The sequence below is a fragment of the Buceros rhinoceros genome, unplaced genomic scaffold (assembly GCF_000710305.1).
Source record: "Buceros rhinoceros silvestris isolate BGI_N320 unplaced genomic scaffold, ASM71030v1 scaffold10194, whole genome shotgun sequence".
Classification (NCBI taxonomy): domain Eukaryota; kingdom Metazoa; phylum Chordata; class Aves; order Bucerotiformes; family Bucerotidae; genus Buceros; species Buceros rhinoceros.
The window spans coordinates 71,866-86,550 of NW_010406499.1; the positions used below are offsets into that span (position 1 = coordinate 71,866).

Sequence of the window (14,685 nt, forward strand, 5' to 3'; positions counted from 1 at the left end):
GGAAGCTCTGGTGAGTGAGAAAACTCAGTGTATACTCCAAGCCGGAAAACAGGAAGAGGTACAGGAAATAAACCAGGCCCAAGATTTTGAGATTCTGGAGATCTAAACAAACAAAAAACCAAATACTAAAGAGGAGGAAAAAAAAAAAAAAGAGAGAGATAGATACACAGTGTTTTTCAAGCATAGCTTGAGAATATAACAACAATAGTAGAGCAACATTTATTGACTGTACAGGGAAGAGTTCTCACCTTAGATGTTCATTTTCAACACCCATGTAAGACATGCCACAAAATGACTTCTGCCCACTACCACCCTTCTTACGGGGGGAGGAGAGCCAAAAAGACTAACCTCTCTCTGGGACACCCTGGTGTCACCTACCCAATCCAGCCCTTCTGCCTCACACTATCACACGCGCTATGGAGATTAATTTTAAAATTTTATTTATTTTAATTAATATCTGTGTTCTGCCTCATACCTTGATGCTGCAGTCAGGATGGTATTGGCTAAAGCACAGTATCCCTTTTTCTAAGCTACAAATGGTCTGTGACAGATTTCCTTACTTTGTTTTCTGCCAGTGCAGGATTTAATATGTTTTCTCTGAACAAGTCTATTCCTGATGCAGCAGCAAGGAGGACTGAACGGTAAGTTGGTGTACCTGGCAAACACTGGCTTATTTTCTACAGCTTAAATAATTTCAGATAGAGAAGTGGCCAGCTCAAATCCAAGTCCTGAACTGAGAAATAAAATTCCAGTCTGAAGTTTCCTGGTTTGCAGCTTTAATAAGCAATGTCGCATCTCCCTTACTCATGCCTTGATCTTTTTACATCATTTCACTTACTGCAGCCTACCCCATGCCACAGCCAGTGCCTGAAGAAAAAGCAAACAGCAAGTCAGAAATCTTCAAAACACTAATCTCTAAAACCTTCTTTGGAGGACCAGCATCCAAGGGGAACTTGCAATTCCCTGTTCATAAGTCAGTGACATGGGTTTTAAATGAACAGAGTGCTGCTTCTGAAATGGTTTGAGTGATGTTTTCACTTAGAAACCAGCACCACACACAAACAGACATGCAGTATTCATAGAAGAAACGAGCTAACACTTACTTCTCTCTGAAGGGGATTCCTTTCCTCGGGTGACTGCAGAGAACTGAAATAAAGCCAAAGGACTGAGCAAGTCAAGTGCTGCCTGAAATCCAGACGTTACAGAAGAGACCTGATCAGAGAAAGAAAGAGCTTTATTTAAAAACTGATGTAATCACAGCTGCAAGGAATTGACAGTAACAGTCGAATGTGCTTCTACATCTACGCAAATTATCTGAGATGAAAGAAAGTGGCACTGGGGTTTGAGTGACCCCCAGTAACAGCCCAGACTTTCTGAACACAGAACTGGCTCCAGCACTGTAACTAGAAGGTAGAGTACTGGTAGCAGCTTTCACTGAAGACAGAAAACAGATTCTTCTCTGGGTTCTTAAAAAGCAGAAGAGGCTCATTCTCCACAGCAGAAGGTGGCTTTATTTGGTTCACTTTTTGCATCACACCTCATGTCCAATGAACATTTAGCGGGAAAATAATGGCACATCTGCCAGCAAGTTCACGGGAAGCTGGAGATTTGCTTGTGTGCTACAAGTCTGAGAACAGTATGTGTGGCGCATCAAACAATGCTCTGTTTTGGTACTGGTTGTTCTTTTAGCCAGCCAGTGACACCTCCTGGGGAAGAAAAGTAAAATACAATCTTTAGAGAGATTCTAAAGAGATTTCTAGAGAGATTCTTCCCAGCCACACTGTGTGGCTTTCTAAAGAGGAAAATTTATTTTGTAGCACTTCTGATCCTCACACTCCATACCTCTCAACCTGATTATCCACCTAGTGGCACGCTCCCTGCTCTGTATCAACAGCCTCTTAGGAGATGCTTATTCTTTCATCTATAGATAATTTAATTTTTTAAATTTGTTTATTTTTTTATTCTAAGCTACAGGAAAAGAAAGAAAGTAGTAATGAAAAAATAATGACTAATTTCTTAAGGAAACAATTTCTTTCAAAGGAGAATTTAGACTGTCACTTTACATGACAGTCACAGGAACAGATAAGATAGACTGAAGAATCCTGAATAATCACACTTCATATTTCACATCTTCAAAGCACTGCATAGACTTTATCAGATGAGCTTCCTTCTCAAATAGAGAGGGAGCTATTATCCCCTTGAGGCCAGAGATAAAAGATCAAATTATCACTGTAACTTAACCTTAATGCATGACTTGAGGGCTCATCTGGACTGGATTTAAAAAAGCTGCAAACAAATCACCCTTCAATACGGTATTAACATGACCCCTGTCTTGTTTCGGTAGTCAGAGCTTTGGAGTATTTGACAGCAGAGCTCTGGAGCCCACCAGTCTCACTACAGCAACCAGTTCGATACACCAGGCTGGTTTTGTATAAAACCATAAAGCTGCTGACCCGCACAGAATAAACTGGATTGTTTATTTCCCCTCCCACTGCATGTACTGCAGAGAGTAAACAGACACTCCCAAGAAGAAGTTTCCTCATGCTTTTAAAAGGTCTGTAAGAGGATTTCCTGAAGCTGGCTTGTAGCAATCCGCAGTTCCTGCATTTGTTGGCACGATGGTGTTTGTACCACAGCATAGAGAATCTGGTAACAAGCAACTGTCTTCAAGCATGTTTGCCAGTAATAAAAAAATTGTAGTTTTTACCTGCTTTGAATTATTATCCACTCCAGACAGCGCCTAGCTGCTTTGTACTACTAGGCTGATTTTAGGTTAGTCCAGAGGATATATATGTATAAGTTTAAAATCTTGCATGTTTTATGAAATTATGTATTAGATTTTTTTAATATACACCTGTGCGTGCGCATGTAAATGTCTTTTTATTTCTCCTGTCTTTTATCTCCTATCACCTAGAAGCACTGGTCTATAAATTACTTTATCCACTGACTGATAATGAAAACATTGTCCTAAAACAAGTGTTTCACCACCCCCAAATAACAAAGTATACCCTGCCAATTTCAGTCAACCTCACCAGCTGCATGGAGTTTAAATTCTTCCAGGTCCAAAACCTTCAACATCAAACCTGTATTTAATTGCTATGCTTATGATTTATCACTCAAAAATTGCTCAATTTTACTTCATAACCACCCCAAAAGTCACTTTGAATGGCAGACATTTTTCACAGTGTCTTTGTTTACTCTGTTTTCTTCTAATGCAGAGAGACTAAGTAAAATGTCTTGATGGTACAGAGTCAGTGGAAATCAGGGATGCAGCCTGGGCCTTCCAAGCTGCAGCCCTACCCTTCAAATCAGACACTAGTTAGGATGCAGAGACCAAAAGCACGGTGTTTCTGTACGTCTGCTTGTGATGCTGCATAGCCCTACACATCGTTCTTACACGACTAGCTGCAGACACTAGAAAAAAAGTAGTAAGACCCTCCCTCCAGCTAGCCTGGTCCATGACTAGCTTAGCTAAAAATTAGCTCCAAAGCTCTTAAAGGGGACAGATTCCACTAGAGACCTTTCTATTCCTCCCTTCTCCCAAGAAGGTACAGCAGGAGCCGTTCTGGCCACCTCATGTAAGACCAGTGTCTCTGACGGGTGAAAGGTGCAGTTCTCTGGTCTGTCTGATAAACTTGTGGAACGGTCGAAAAAAGGGGAAGGAACAGTGAAAATTCTGTTCTCTTTAGATGAAAACCCAACCTTGTTCCCCCCGTCCCCCTCACCTCCCTCTTTCTACAAGTTAATTAATTCCAACACAAATAAATGTGAAATACTTGATCTTCTCTCCTGTGAAAAGAGGACCGATAGAGAAACACAGCATATTTCAAGGAAACAGATGTCTGATCCACTGGCACATCCTCCTACTGGTTATCATTATTATTTCCCTTCTTTTTACAGCTTTGTCCTTCCAACACATCCACTCCTGTATTCCAGGAGCACCTGCTCCAGCTCAGCACAGCCAAGTTCCAGAAAGGCAGCCTTCCCACCATCATCCGTGGGCCAAGAAAACAGCACCCCTCCCAGTCAGAAAGTGGGAGGAATTACGCAAGAAAATAACAAAGCAGCCTAGTTAAGTGAAATTACAAATACCCTAGAACACATAAATGACATGGGGCCATGGCCCAGATGCAGGCTGAAAGGTAACAAAAGCACTGACGCTGATACCGATCACAAGCAGCTCCAATAGCAGACAAATCACTATCCCATCAGTAGGATCAAACACCCTGTGCGTTCTTCATGACCGGGACCTGACCCTGAGAGGCACCTATTAATCCACCACATACAATACCCACTGCAGCTCACAGACAGAGCCCCAAAAAGCAAGGACAGAGCACTCATTTTCTTACCAAAATTCAGTCATGTTGGCTAACACAGACTAGCTTACTGAACTCCCGAGAGGAGTGACAAAAGTGGGAGGGAAGTATTTAGTCATCATACAGTCCTAAAGGGTGCTAAAGCCATTTACCCCTCTACAGCAAAGGTGGAATTGTTTATAGTACGCAGATTTGCTCTACAGCACTTCCTTACATCAACATGTTGCCACCACTCCAGAGTGTGCAGCTCTAACCAAGAACAGGATTTTATCCAAAATGTTTAGAAACAGCCAAACAGGAAAGGGGAACAGATGACACATGGAAGAGCTGTTAAAAAGCCAGCATAGCTGTACTGCTTGGAAAGATAACGTGAGCAACCAACTTCACACGGGACACAACCTGCTGGGAAACACTCAGGGAAGGTCTAAAGCCTGGCCCTGGCAGGAGCATTGCAGACAGAAATTTCCTGAACAATTCTGTGTCAAACGGGTTTGCCTATCCAGAGACCAAGCACGCTTCAGTGGCAGACTGCTGCTTGGAAACTACGGGCAATAGGGACGATCCAATCCAGCCAAAAGCCTCAAATCGAGTGCTTCACCCAGAAACCTAGGGCTGAATTCAGCCTCTTCCACACTACCAAAGGAGACTGCTCCAAGAGGCTTTCAACCAGACAGATCCGGGCAGACAGTGTCCGATCTCACCGTATTAAATCACAACGTTAATAAATGTTCCTACAAATCCAAACTGAATTTTAGCACATGTAGGTATTTTGTATCTGTGGAAGACAGTATTGCTCAGAGTCATTTGCTGCCTTAGTGTTCAGGAAAAGGTAACAGTTCAGAAAACTTCTAACATATACTGGCTAAATGAAAAAAATCCAGTCTTTGGTGCATTTACGGTTACGATTAGCTGAAATTCCTCCTCAGGGAGTTGCTGTGATCACAGTTTGTAATCCGCTCTCTCCCTCCCACGTTCCCATTAGGCTCTCTCCTGAGACACTGGCTCATTGTTTCCAGTGTTTCAACATTTCTCAAATCCCTTTTTTACAAAAAAACCACAGATCTTCAGATTAATAATCCATTTACCCGTTTTTCTTTGGGAAGTGTCTCTGGAAGTAGGAAGAAGATGAAAATTAAATCGGCCACAGCAAACGTGAGTGCTAACAATGCTGAACGAAGATAGAAGACTTCTCCTTTCTCTGACTCCATGGCTAGGCAAGCTCCAATCATGGGACCCAGGGTAAAACCAAGGGAGAAAGCAACGCCAATCATTGCCTGCATTGATACAAACAAACACAGACATGTTGTTTTAGACACCAGTTTGTTCAGGTAGCTCAGTTCTAAAATAATTTGCATTTCATAGCATTTGCCTTAAAGAAATGCAACCAGATACAGGACCTAACCACACAGAGGATGTTGGGAGTGCACAGCAAAGAGCAGTAAGTGTGAAAAACCTGTTATTTGCAAATAACTGATTTTATTTTCTGTCCAGTCGGAAAAATGGCAGGAACAAACTGCAACGTGGTTATGAGTGAACGGAAGCTAGGATGGGAAATAATGATTCTCACCTCAGGGACTGCTCAGCCAGTAGGTCCTTCAGCCATAGAATAAACTTTTGTAGTGTAAACTGGAGAAGGACAAAGGCAATTTCTGTATGTAGGAACTCATATCTCACAAAGCAAACAGGCTGAATTTAGTGCAGGTACTAAGGAAGATTTATTAACTCACTATGAAACCAGCACATAGAAAAAGAGGTAGAATCCGTACACACTGGATGGGAGCTTAAAAGAACACTGATTTGAGTCATCAGCTCAGTGAGATTGCTTAAGAACACAACAGGGCAGGATCTGGCTCATTTTCTTTAAGAGACATTCAGAGACGTACAGTTTCGTATGCATGACCCAAATATCCATCAGCCCAGGACAGGAACCTCCTGCTCACCTGAATATATTTAATATATTTATATTTACTATATTTACCTATAGCACTGAACTAAAAAAGTCTGAGGTGACACTTCAGCGTGCCCTAGAGTCTCCAGTGTCGTTTCAGCCTGCCCAGCTACCACTCTCCCAGGCAATGGCCCACCATAGTTTGGGACTAGCATGAGTCAGATGCTATTCTCTTCCCAGAAAGCAGAATGAACATGTCTACTCAGCTTTGGAAAAGAAGCTGAACTGATGTGAGCCATGCTGTACTAAGTGACATGCTCTCAGGCACTAAATACAGGCTCATTTTATTTACTAGTGCTGTACGGCTATCCCTCTCCATAAATAAAAATATATTTTGGCTCACCAGGACTTTAATAAATTGCTTGGAAAATTCATTAGCTATCACTGTGAAATCTAAAGCCTTCCCTTCCCAAGAAGCAGCTGTGCCATGTAGTGGCTTATAACAATCTGTTAGAGGAGTCTGGGCCCTCAAGTTTTTCATAAGATAAAAGATCTAACTGAAAATTCACAGGCAACGTCCAGCCTTCAGGGCATTTCCATCTGGTCCAATGCCTTCTGGAAGAAGGCACAGCAGCTGTTCACACTGTTGCACAGTCAGCCAAATGCCACATCCTTTACCCACTAGCGCAGATGCTGAAGCCAGTGCAGCATCCAAGGAAGCCAAGAGGCATGCTGTGCAGCACTGCTATGCTGCCATAGCTTGGGAAGGGGAGAAAAATGGGTTGTCCTCTAACTGGCTTCCAGCTACCAAAATTGGGCCATAAGACCTTTAGATTTCCCCCCTACTATAACGAGGATTACAGTTATCAGCAGGAGTAACAGTTATAATGCTCACACAGGTGAGCATTCCACCTCTGAAAACACCGTCTGTGTTTCACTTCTAGATAAAAAAGTCACTGGCAAGTAATGTCAGAAAGCTCACCAGCAAAACAATCTGGCATCTTTTCAGAAGTGAGGTAGTATATAAAGTCATGTTTTCTCTTGATCAATGAACACATACCTGAGGAAAACAGTCTGAGCACCTGAAACCAATCAAAAGTTACCCAGCAAACCAAATATATACCCTACATGTGTAACTCACCATGCCCTTGCTCCGCGCCTTTGGAGAGTGCAAGTCAGCAATTATAGCCGTGGAGAGGCTGACATTCCCTTTGCTTATTCCACCTACAATCCTGGAGAGAAGGAAAACGCCAAAAGTCCTAGAGGCAGCCCATAGCACATATGACGTTATTAAACCCACCTGCAGAAGCAAGAAAGAGTTCTTTACAAAGTAAAGTTGGTATCATTTCTGCATATTTCCCAGCTAAACATTTCAATTTTTTTATTTGTTTATCTTAACAGGTGCTCTAAAATCCATGTAACACAGATGTCTGAATACACTGATATGGCAGTATGTCCTAGACAGTGATATAAAAGAAGTAGAAACATATCCATACAAACTTCATATAAATGTGAGATTACTAATAAAATTGTAAGGCCAAAGAAAGTTCAGAGAGAGTTAAATCAATCCTGGGCACAAAACCACTTTTGTACATCCTGCTCTACTTGTTTCCAACTTCAAGAAAATCCTGACTTCAAAATAAGAATATTCTTCAAATAAGAAGAATTCTAGCACTTTAATTTCACAACCAATCATAAGCACATGTTTGTTGAATTCACTCTCCACAAGCTTACAGAATAGGGGGAATTGTATATCATTTTTGGCCAAGTTCCTCAGTGTACGTACAGACTTGCTCTGCACTGTTTCTGCAATTAGAATCCCACACCAGCACCAGAGAAAACATTTTGGAGAATGCTCATGTTCATAAGAAATACGTCTTACACTGCTACGCAGCGCTTCCTAACCAGCGATCCCCAGGCTCTGTAAAATAGGTCATGAAGTTATCAACCCTCATCAGTCACTTGGGAAACTAAAGCACACAGGGATTAAGTTTAATGATTGTAAATAAAGCATTTGAAGTCACACTCCTATACACAGCAGAAAGGGATTTTGGAAAATCCCAGAAACACAGAGGTATTTTGGTGCTTTCTAGGTACAATTGTGGATCTGGGAAGCTCAGCTTAAGCACTCGCATTTGGAAGCATGGCCAAGTGACTTGGCAAACAGCAGTCAGCAACCCAGAGACCTAGAATATTCAATTTCCCAATCCTCTGTGCTAACCACAAGACCATAGCGCCTCCAACTGTGTATCGAGATGGTATGACTAAAATCAGTACAAGACACATACCACTGTCATCAAGATGACAGGCCTTCTGCCCAAGCAGTCTGACACAGCACCAGTAAGAGGAGAGGAGAAAAACTGCAGGATGGAAAAGACTGAGCCAATCACACCTAAAAAATAAAACAAAACAAAAAAACCAAACCAAAACCACATATCATAACAATTGCTGCCTTCATCTTAAATATAAAGACAGCCAGCCTGTTCCAGACCTATCACTCTATTACATCCTTCAAAAACACACAATTAAACATAAAACAACAGCTATGAAGAACAGCTTTATCTCCAAAACTAAAGCACTCTCAAAACACCGATCTTACATTGTTATCTAACTGAGGTGGCAAATACAGACAGAACTGCTACACAGACAGACCAGAGCAACTGCAATAAACGGGATGATTCACTGATTCCTTCACTGGTGAGAAGGGGTTTGAAACTCACTGGTTACAATGGAACTACAAACATTTTCTGTTCTTATAGCAGAGATAATGCTGTCTTTAATAGTCACAATTCTTATAAGGTTTTTTTTATTGTTTGAACCTTATTCTGTCTCACTCAATTAGCTTTTCTTTCCTTCTTATCATGGAAAGAAGGACATAGTACTGCTGTTAGTAAGGCACCCTAAGAGGTAGGAGTGATTCCAACAGACTCCAAGAGTCTTTTGAAATCTGCCTCAGGCTTCTGTGATCTTTAATTCCTCTTTTCTCTTGCCATTTCTAGCACTTCACACACTTACTAATTTGCACTACATTCCCAACAAGCAGGCAAAAAAAAAGCCTCGCTGTCACAATGTTTCTCTAAAGGAAAAACTGGGTTATATGTCTCAGATCATTCAACTATCAAAGCTTTATAAGGCAGAGGAGAGACCCGAAGTTCTGCTCCCATTAACTCTGAGGAAAGCAGAACAGATACGGAACAACTTGGGGAGAATTTGTGATAGCTCAAAAGGTCAAAAAAAAGTCTAAAAAGATCTTACGGATTGGTACAGTGGCAGTTTATGAGCAACAAGTTTTCTTTCTTGGACTTCTGGCACTGTAAAAACACACCAAGATGCCAAACACTTCACAGCTAAGAAGCAGGAAGAGCAGGACTGATCCACATGGGGGAATGAGCCAGCAGCTGACCGTGACCACAGCACTAGCAGTGCCCTCACCAACCAGGGCACAGTCCCAGATGGGTTGGGCAGAGCAGGGTGTAACTAGCAGGGTCCACTGACAGCCCCAGACAAGGCAGGGTTACACATCAGGTCCATCCAAGGAGTCTGGTCAAGACCAGCAGGAGACAGGGTCAGAGAAAGGAGTGGAAACAAGACTATGATGTAGTCCATTCAGGAAATAAGACACCCAAAACGTAGGTCCAATGTCCATCCAAGAGACAGGGCCAGAGACAAAGCTGTACCTATGATACAGCTCAGGCAAGGCCCAGGCCCGAGCTGAAACGCAGCTCCTGAATCACTGGGCAGAAAGTGTGGGTGAAGGCTTGTGACTGCAACAAAGTACTGGTGCCCTCAGGGCCTTGACATGGGCAGGGGAGGCTTCTGCCCTGAAGAGGTCACAACCTAAGCAAAGATAAAAGAGAGAAGAGCACATCCCGCCCTGAGAGAAGCAACAAGATGATGTTGCAAGTATCTTTCCAACCCTACGCTCCCTGTTGCAGATGAAGGCAATGAAGGAATGAAGGCCACAGGAATACTGCAGTGGCCTCTGATTATCGCAAGCATAATGAACCTTTCCGTTATAACCATTTAAGGTGCAATCAGACAAGATGGACTAAGGCAGGAACAGGTTACAACTAAGACACCTTGTCCACCTTCCTCTGCTTCTGCAGCCCCAGGCAACTCTCCAGGGAGTTAATTCAACTCAACTCATAATCTGGAGAAAAAGAAAAGAAAAAAAAAGTTTTGTGCTGCTTTAGCAAACTAGGTAGCTCATTAAGAAAAGCTGCCATTAAACCCAGCAGAAGAGATGGAGTCAAACGTGAGAGGTACCAGGTTCATTCATCTATCCTACCTGCACCCCCACTGCCTGCGGCTGCCAGGTAATAGTGAACTTTCCAATCACTATTCATTACTGTTTCTAAATACTTCTCTCTCAATACTGTTCTCCTAGAGAGAAAACAGCAAGGGATCGCAGCTTCCTTTCTGAGACAGTGTCTATTTTATTTGTGTGTTCCCAGTTAGGCTATATTTTCTTCAAAGGGCAAGTCAGTTGAACTCCTCTGGAAGGAGCAGGAAGATTCTCCTTCCCCTTGAAAGGAACTGGGCAAGTCAAGGGATACAGTACTCTCAAGAGCACAGGACACAGCAGGTAAAAGGAAAGGCAACAAGTTCAACATGACTGTGAGCTCCCAGCCCCTTGTTTAAACAGAGTCTGAGATAGAGAGAAGGAATGAGGAGACAAGCAGGCCTCAGAAAAGACAGAAAGCAGTTTCTGGGGGATTAAAGAAAACTGTTTCCTACCATTCAAAGCCAGTAATCTAACTGAAAGTAAGAAACAACAACATGCCTGCAAGAACACTGTGGGAAAGAGGAAAAATTATTTATAAACTTTCTAATGTCTGTCAAAACACCAAAACCCCATTCTTTAAATGATAACAATTCATTCTCACTTGATTTCTAATAAAGTTTTGGGGTTTTTTTAGTTTAAAAGCCTTGGGGGAGGCCTCAGTTCACTAAAAAGAGTAGGGTCTAGACATTTCCAATTAAAGTTAACCCAGACACCCTCACATGTCCATACTCAGAAATCCTGTTTTCCTCACAACTCTCTAGATCACAAGGAGCCAAAAGAACTTCTTATGTGTAACATGACATACACATTGCTGGATTTCCTGCACTCTGCCTGGCGGAGATAACCCACACCAGTGCCCTAGTGACAGCAAATGCTTCTGGACCCTGCTGGTCAGCAGCTCTCCTGCTTTTAATAGGACTAATGAGATTTAGAAGCAGTGCTGCACTACAGCTGCCCAGCAGGGAGGTGAGATTTGAACTCACGAGCTTCTAATTCCAGTGTTTCCTCCTGATTGATTTCCAGTCACATGTGAATCAATTGTTAAGGAAGAGTCATTTCTGCAACTGCACAGCGTCTAGCACAGCAGGCCCCTGACCCTCAGCTGGCAGCCTAACAATAAGGAACAGCAGGCCTGTATTTCTGTACCAATCTGTAGAACAAATTGGGCAAGATCATAGGATAACTGAAGTTAAAAGGGACCTCTGGAGGTCACCTCCTCCTACCACGTCTTCGTAGGGTCAGCTCTGAGGTCAGACAAGATTGTTCAGGGTTTCATCCATAGGATTTGACAACATCTTGAGGATGGAGACTTCAAATTCTCTCTGGGCAACCTGTTCCACTGGCCAACCTCACTGTGAAAAAGTTCCTCCTTATTTCCAGTCTGAACCTTCCTTCTTTCTACTTACTCCTGTTGCCTCTCCTTCTCCCACCATTAACCACAGAGAAACATCTCACTGTCTTCTCAATAACCTGCCCATAGGTACTGGAAGGGTGTCTTCCTCTGAACCTACTCCAGTTTATGGATGCCTGCCTTGTCCTGGGGGGCCAAAACTGGATGCAATGCTCTAGATATGGTCTAACAACTGCTGAGTAGAGGGGGACAATCGCTTCCCTCAATCCACTGGCTCTGCTTCTGTTCGTACAGCTCAGGTACTGTTGGTGCTTTTGCTGTCAGGGCTGGCTCATACTCAGCTTGCTGCTCACCGGGACCCCCAGGGCCTTTACAGCAGAGCTGCTCCCCAACAGTCAGTGCCCGGTCCGCAGCACTGAAAGGGACTACTCCTTCCCAGGGGCAGGACTGTGCATTTGTCCTTACTGAATTTCATAAGGTTCCTGTTGGCCCATTCCTCTGCCTGTCTAGGTGTCTCCAAACGACAGAGATGGGGCTGTCCAACTCTTTATTGCTGTCAGTGTGATGAATACAATATATTTATAGCCTATGGTAAGAGATGTTTTCTGTGTTATATAATCCAAATCTAGTAACAGGCTAGCATGCCTTTTGTATTTCTTGCCATTTTCCTCATCATTCCTCACATCAACACCACAACTAACTTGAAAACAGCACTTTATTTTTTTGGTCTGTGAGCTCCTTTGTTTAATTTTCATACCTCCAAACAAGACACTGTTGTATTTCCGCTCTGGAGGCATCCCAACCATCACTGCAAACCAGTCCACACCACGTTGCAATGACAAATAGAATCCATCCTGCAAAACAGATAGCTGGGAAATAGAAGTAGGCAGACAACTTCTCTGTTTCATTTTGAAAGACAGCATCAGAGCTTACGTCAGACGGGTGTTAGACAATACCTTTCCTCCTCCTTCCCCCAGCGAAAATTTCCGCACTGATCAGTTGTCATAGGCTAAAAATAGCTTAAATTGTGAATGCTAACAGGCAGCAGGTAATTGGGTGTACATGTTTGGGTGGGGAAATGTCTGAATTTGAACTTTTATAAACCACCAGGCCTGCTGCTTGCTAAAATGTGAACTAAATAAAAGTGGAATGTCCTGAATCCCTCGGTTAATAAAGCAACATGAGACACACTCTATCCCTCAGTACATACACTGTTTAGAGGTGGTGCAGAAAAGAACAGCCCCTGAAAAGAGGAGGAGGTCTTGAAAAGAAGAAGGGGGGCCTGCAAAGAAGATCTTGGCTACAGGAAATATGCTGGAAGTGAGGGAAGATCCTGGAGATCAGAGCCCATGGTTAGGGTTAGAGATAGGGTTCTAAGAAAGACAAAGCCTAAGGTGCAGCTGGAGTGGGCTAGGAAAGGAGCTACAAGATAGAGGTGTGGGATGCAAAAATAATTCTTTCTTGGCAACATCTTCATCTTGTCAAGTGACCCCTGAGAACGTTAACTGCAAGCAGCTCCACAGCAGGGAACCAACACGACTTTGTGCCCTGTGTCGCCAGACCAGCAGCCAGCTCCCTGCTAAGAATGGAAGTTGAGACTTAGTGAGTGAGATGCTGGGAGTGGGAGTGAGTGTGTAAAATACCCAAGTAGGGCAAAAGCTCTTACCTCTTTGGTTCTTAGATAAACTCCAGTATGCAGATCCATTATGGATCATTGTTTACTGTCTCATCAGTGACACCAGTGTAAGTCACAACAGCATGGGTAATTACAAAGATTAGCCCCTAAGACATATTTGAATTTTTTCCCAAATAAATCCCTCATTTTAAACAAAAAACAAGAGGGAAGAGTCTTGTGCAGGTTCACAAACAAATTCAGTCTGTGCACCACTTAAATGTGCTGGATATTATTATTCTGCCTACAGCTATTTTGTTTTCTCCAAGGCAAGTGATTTTTCTTCCATGCTTCCCTAAAGATCTCATACCTAAAATTTCATCAGGCTGACTTTCTTTGTTACTCACCTCAGTCTGGCTGTAGTAATCAAGGATGGAAGGAAACAGTGGCAAGATGAGAGAGAATCCCAACAAGTCGATGAAGAGTGCCAGGAAGACAATTGTAATAACACGACCAGAGTTCTGTTCTTGCTTGTTATTGATGGAGCGGCTGCTGACTTCTCTCTCTCGCAGGGCCATGGTCCCAGATGCTCTGCTTCTAAAAAATTTCATTTATATCCACTCAACAGGAAGCATTTTAAAGAAATACCTTTCATAAGAGTATCTTGCTGATTCATTCTCACTTTCACAAAACTAAATATAAACTATTGCTATATTAAGCTACCTGGTTTTCAAGGGAAACTCTCCAGCCTCGGTTATGAGCTCAGCATCACGTTTGCTCATATCAGGAAAAGGCTACAAGGGCAATAAGCTAACTCTACTACAAGAGGATCCCAAATAAAACACAGAACTAAGGGACATTTAAAGTTTGTTACCATGTTAGCAATACTAATACAACTTTACAAAATGTTTTCAACTCAGCATTACAATAAAATAGATAAGAAAGGACATTCTTGTTTTGAATATATCCACATTCAAGTAACTAACAGATTACAGATTATGCCTTCAGGGTATACTAGAAATGACTCAACAATAACAAAATAATAACAAAAAGACAGGCTTCCTAACTATTACAGGAATGCTGTCTTCTAGATACATCCTGGAGGGCAACAGCAACTCGAGAAACAACATCACAAAATTTTGAAACTTGACACCTTTCTTTGGGTGACAGCCACTGGTAGATTATATAGGTTGGGGCATCAAACGATTAAGGCAGCATTTTAGTTTGTCAGAA

At 42.5% G+C, this 14,685-nt stretch overlaps 1 protein-coding gene across 1 annotated transcript in view; it reads right to left on the minus strand.

The window, feature by feature from the left end:
* MFSD10 (major facilitator superfamily domain containing 10) overlaps positions 1-14,044 on the minus strand; it is a 22,125-nt gene extending 8,081 nt beyond the window's left edge. The window contains exons 1-7 of the mRNA XM_010134119.1: positions 13,860-14,044; positions 12,598-12,694; positions 8,493-8,596; positions 7,346-7,504; positions 5,402-5,590; positions 1,104-1,212; positions 1-102 (exon numbers count right to left, since the gene is read on the minus strand). The exon at positions 1-102 is cut by the window's left edge and continues 3 nt beyond it. Coding sequence (XP_010132421.1) covers positions 1-102; positions 1,104-1,212; positions 5,402-5,590; positions 7,346-7,504; positions 8,493-8,596; positions 12,598-12,694; positions 13,860-14,030 — 931 coding nt within the window. The 5' untranslated portion in view covers positions 14,031-14,044. The remainder of the gene's footprint in view (positions 103-1,103; positions 1,213-5,401; positions 5,591-7,345; positions 7,505-8,492; positions 8,597-12,597; positions 12,695-13,859) is intronic.
* Positions 14,045-14,685: the final 641 nt, after the last annotated feature.